This window comes from Buceros rhinoceros, unplaced genomic scaffold (genome assembly GCF_000710305.1).
Source record: "Buceros rhinoceros silvestris isolate BGI_N320 unplaced genomic scaffold, ASM71030v1 scaffold11105, whole genome shotgun sequence".
NCBI classification, from domain to species: Eukaryota; Metazoa; Chordata; class Aves; order Bucerotiformes; family Bucerotidae; genus Buceros; species Buceros rhinoceros.
This window is the reverse complement of record NW_010413433.1, coordinates 1-2,894: the sequence shown is the minus strand read 5'-3', so window position 1 is coordinate 2,894 and position 2,894 is coordinate 1. Positions and strand designations below refer to the sequence as shown.

The 2,894-nt window shown below is 45.4% G+C and overlaps 1 protein-coding gene across 1 annotated transcript; it reads right to left on the bottom strand.

Moving 5' to 3' along the window:
• Window positions 1-926: 926 nt before the first annotated feature.
• On the bottom strand, window positions 927-2,887 carry UBIAD1 (UbiA prenyltransferase domain containing 1; the record flags this gene model as incomplete). Its single annotated transcript, XM_010136728.1, has 2 exons — window positions 927-1,529; window positions 2,458-2,887. Coding segments are annotated over 2 exons (918 nt in total), but the record flags the coding sequence as incomplete, so codon positions are not given.
• Window positions 2,888-2,894: the final 7 nt, after the last annotated feature.

Genomic DNA, 2,894 nt, shown 5'->3' with positions numbered 1-2,894 from the left:
ATCTTTCTCCTCTGTTCAACTGCGCTTTATTTGAGCTTCTTATAAGATGACATTTGACTACAATACTCTGGGCCTCTAAATAAACAGAGAACACCAACTGAAAAAATAATGTGGGGGTTTTTTCAAGCAAAGAATTTGTTCTTCCCCTCACGTAGCCATTAATTCATATCCATCCAGAGAAATGTAGCCCTGTCTGTCGGCTGCCCCTTAACTCCAAGACTATCATCTCAGAGAGTAAATTCTAAGCAAATGCAAAAATGGAAACCACGTGATTTTCTACGCAGAGGGCTTTTCAGTTGCATCATTTGCGTTTACAGCTTCAGCCTTTTGCAGCAGAACATAAATTTTCTGGTTTTGGCTTGAAGTTTGTGCAATGGGCTATTACTGAACCAACATCCCACAGACATACATAACTTTGAAATTTTTTCACTGTAAGTACCAAGCAGAAGCATCAGTTAATGAATTAGTATCTAGTGCATTTCTGGGGGCTTGGAAAGCTCAACATTTGGCTAGGAAAAAAAAAACAACAAAAATTAAAACACACAACAGATGAAGATGAACTATGCTCATGAGGGAGCGAAGTAATAGCACCTAGAGCGGTGTGATGCTGAACATTTGGCAGTGTCTTCTATTGACCACACAGCAGCCGCTGGACGCCTTGACCATGATAAGAAAAGAAGCCATAAGAGTAACCACTGTGCTTGTGAAGGGAACAGAGAGTTTGAGGCTCAATCTGACTTTCACTAAGATGACAGTGAAAGAATTCAGTGGCAGAAGGATTAGGTTCTTTAAATGTTGTCCTCACATGACCTTGCTCCCCTGAACCAAAGCTGCACAGTTCACCCCTTCAAAAGAACTGACAAACCACTTTTTTTAAAGTGTGTGGTACAAGCTAACCAAGACCCAAAATCAAGAAATTCACAGACAATCGACAGCTCAAGATGGTCTCTTCATTCTTCCCGCTGTCCTTAACGGGTCACCCACATCACCACTGCTAATCAGCATTAACCCTGACTGTGAGGCCTGGCTCAGCAGCTCTAGTCACAGTTTGGGCAGGGTGCCGGCTGGTGCCAGCGTGATACCAAACACATAGAAAAGCCCCAAGAGCAGATTGAGCTTGGCTGTCCGCTGGGGAATTTTGTTGAAGCTTTGACTCCGAAACTGCCTCTCCAGGGAGAACGCCATCGGGATGGTGAGTAGTGGCAGTGCCATGCTGATGGTATAGCGTGTGGCCAGCACACAGAAAATCAGGTAGGGCAAGAAGAGCAGCACGGTGTAGAGAATGTAGGAGAACGTGGGGCCGATGAGGATAGCCAAGGTGACAATACCCGCCTGCCGGTCCGACTCCATGTCTCGTGTGTTGTTGCTGTGCAGGATGGCCTCAGTACTGAGAGCTAGTGGGATAGCGTAGAGCAGTGGCGAGACAGATAGATAACCAACCTGCACAGCATGGGCAAACATGACAGCCAGGGGCCCAAAGGTGATCAGGATCACCACGTCTCCAAGGGCAACATATTTAAATCCAATTCCTGTGGCAAGACACAAGAATAAAATGAAGCATCATCAAACAACTCAAATGACAGAAGAGAATGGATAATACAACAGATCAGTCCTTCCCACAGAAATACTACAAAATGACCAATGTGCATGTAGCTATGGCTGAGAAGCACATTATCTCTTTTTCCAAAGTAATAAAGGAAATGCAGCTTCTGAATTTCTTCAAACAGTGTGACAGAAACTAAGGGCCAGTTATAATATGCATCTGCAAGTACATATTTCTGCAGAAATCTATAAAAATAAGGTAGTCTTTAGTGTGATCATGCATATTAGAATCTAATCCTGAAAAATATACATAAAACGTTCAGACCAAAATGCAAAACTGACATGATACTTTCAAAGAAACTAATATAACTGTCTGAAAGATTCAGAGTTTGAAACTGAATTTGCTTTCTTTTCCTAATAATTATGTTTGTATCTACCCAACACAGGAAGACAATAAAAATATCCTCCTCTTATTAGAAAGAAACACAAAATATTCTACGTTCACAATGAAGCGCCATCTAGAGAATAACAACAAAACATTCCAAAACAACGTTAACAGATTCCACCAAAGGAAAATAACACATGCGGTGGGCTACACTGCTGCAGGAGACGAGACCCACATCACAGTAAGTTTCAGCAATAGATCTGATAAGCATCTGAAGCCATATATGTAATTTTCAATGTCTCAACACCACATTCCAACTGATGAACGTAGGGTGTCTCTTTCCACACCGTCCCACACCAATCGATGGCAAAGAATACAAGTTTATGGACCAGTCGTGCCAGAAATACCACCAACTATTGTTATGGCTGTTAACCAGACACATCACGTGCACGTTCCAGAAACCCTTGACAAGCCAGCTAATTCTGCCATGCTCCCATTCAGACTCACAGCAAACGGGATATAGCACTTACCCCCAGTGTAAAGGAAGGAGCTGGAAAGTCCTCCAAAGTAAATGAGGGCCAGGTGCTCCAGCTTGAGCGTTGAGACAGCGTAGAGCCCCGCAGCACAGATACAGCCCACAGTATAGAGGAAGACTCCAAACCGCACCACGTCCTGCGGCTCCAAAATCTGGTCCACCAACGTCCTGTCATCACTCTTCTTGTGATCGATGCCTTTGGAGAAGTCATAGTAGGTATTCACCAAGTTGCCGGCTCCGTGCACAGCCAGAACGGTGACAGCGCTTCCCACCAGCAGCCCCGGGTCTAGCGCTCCCTCGGCCCGGTACGCCAGAGCGCTGCCGAGGGCCACGGGGGTGAGCGAGGCACTGAAACTCCAAGGTCTGAGCGCCAGCACATAGGCCGCGCACTTCTGCCTCCAGCTGCCGGGGGAGATCCCTTCTGCGCCCGCC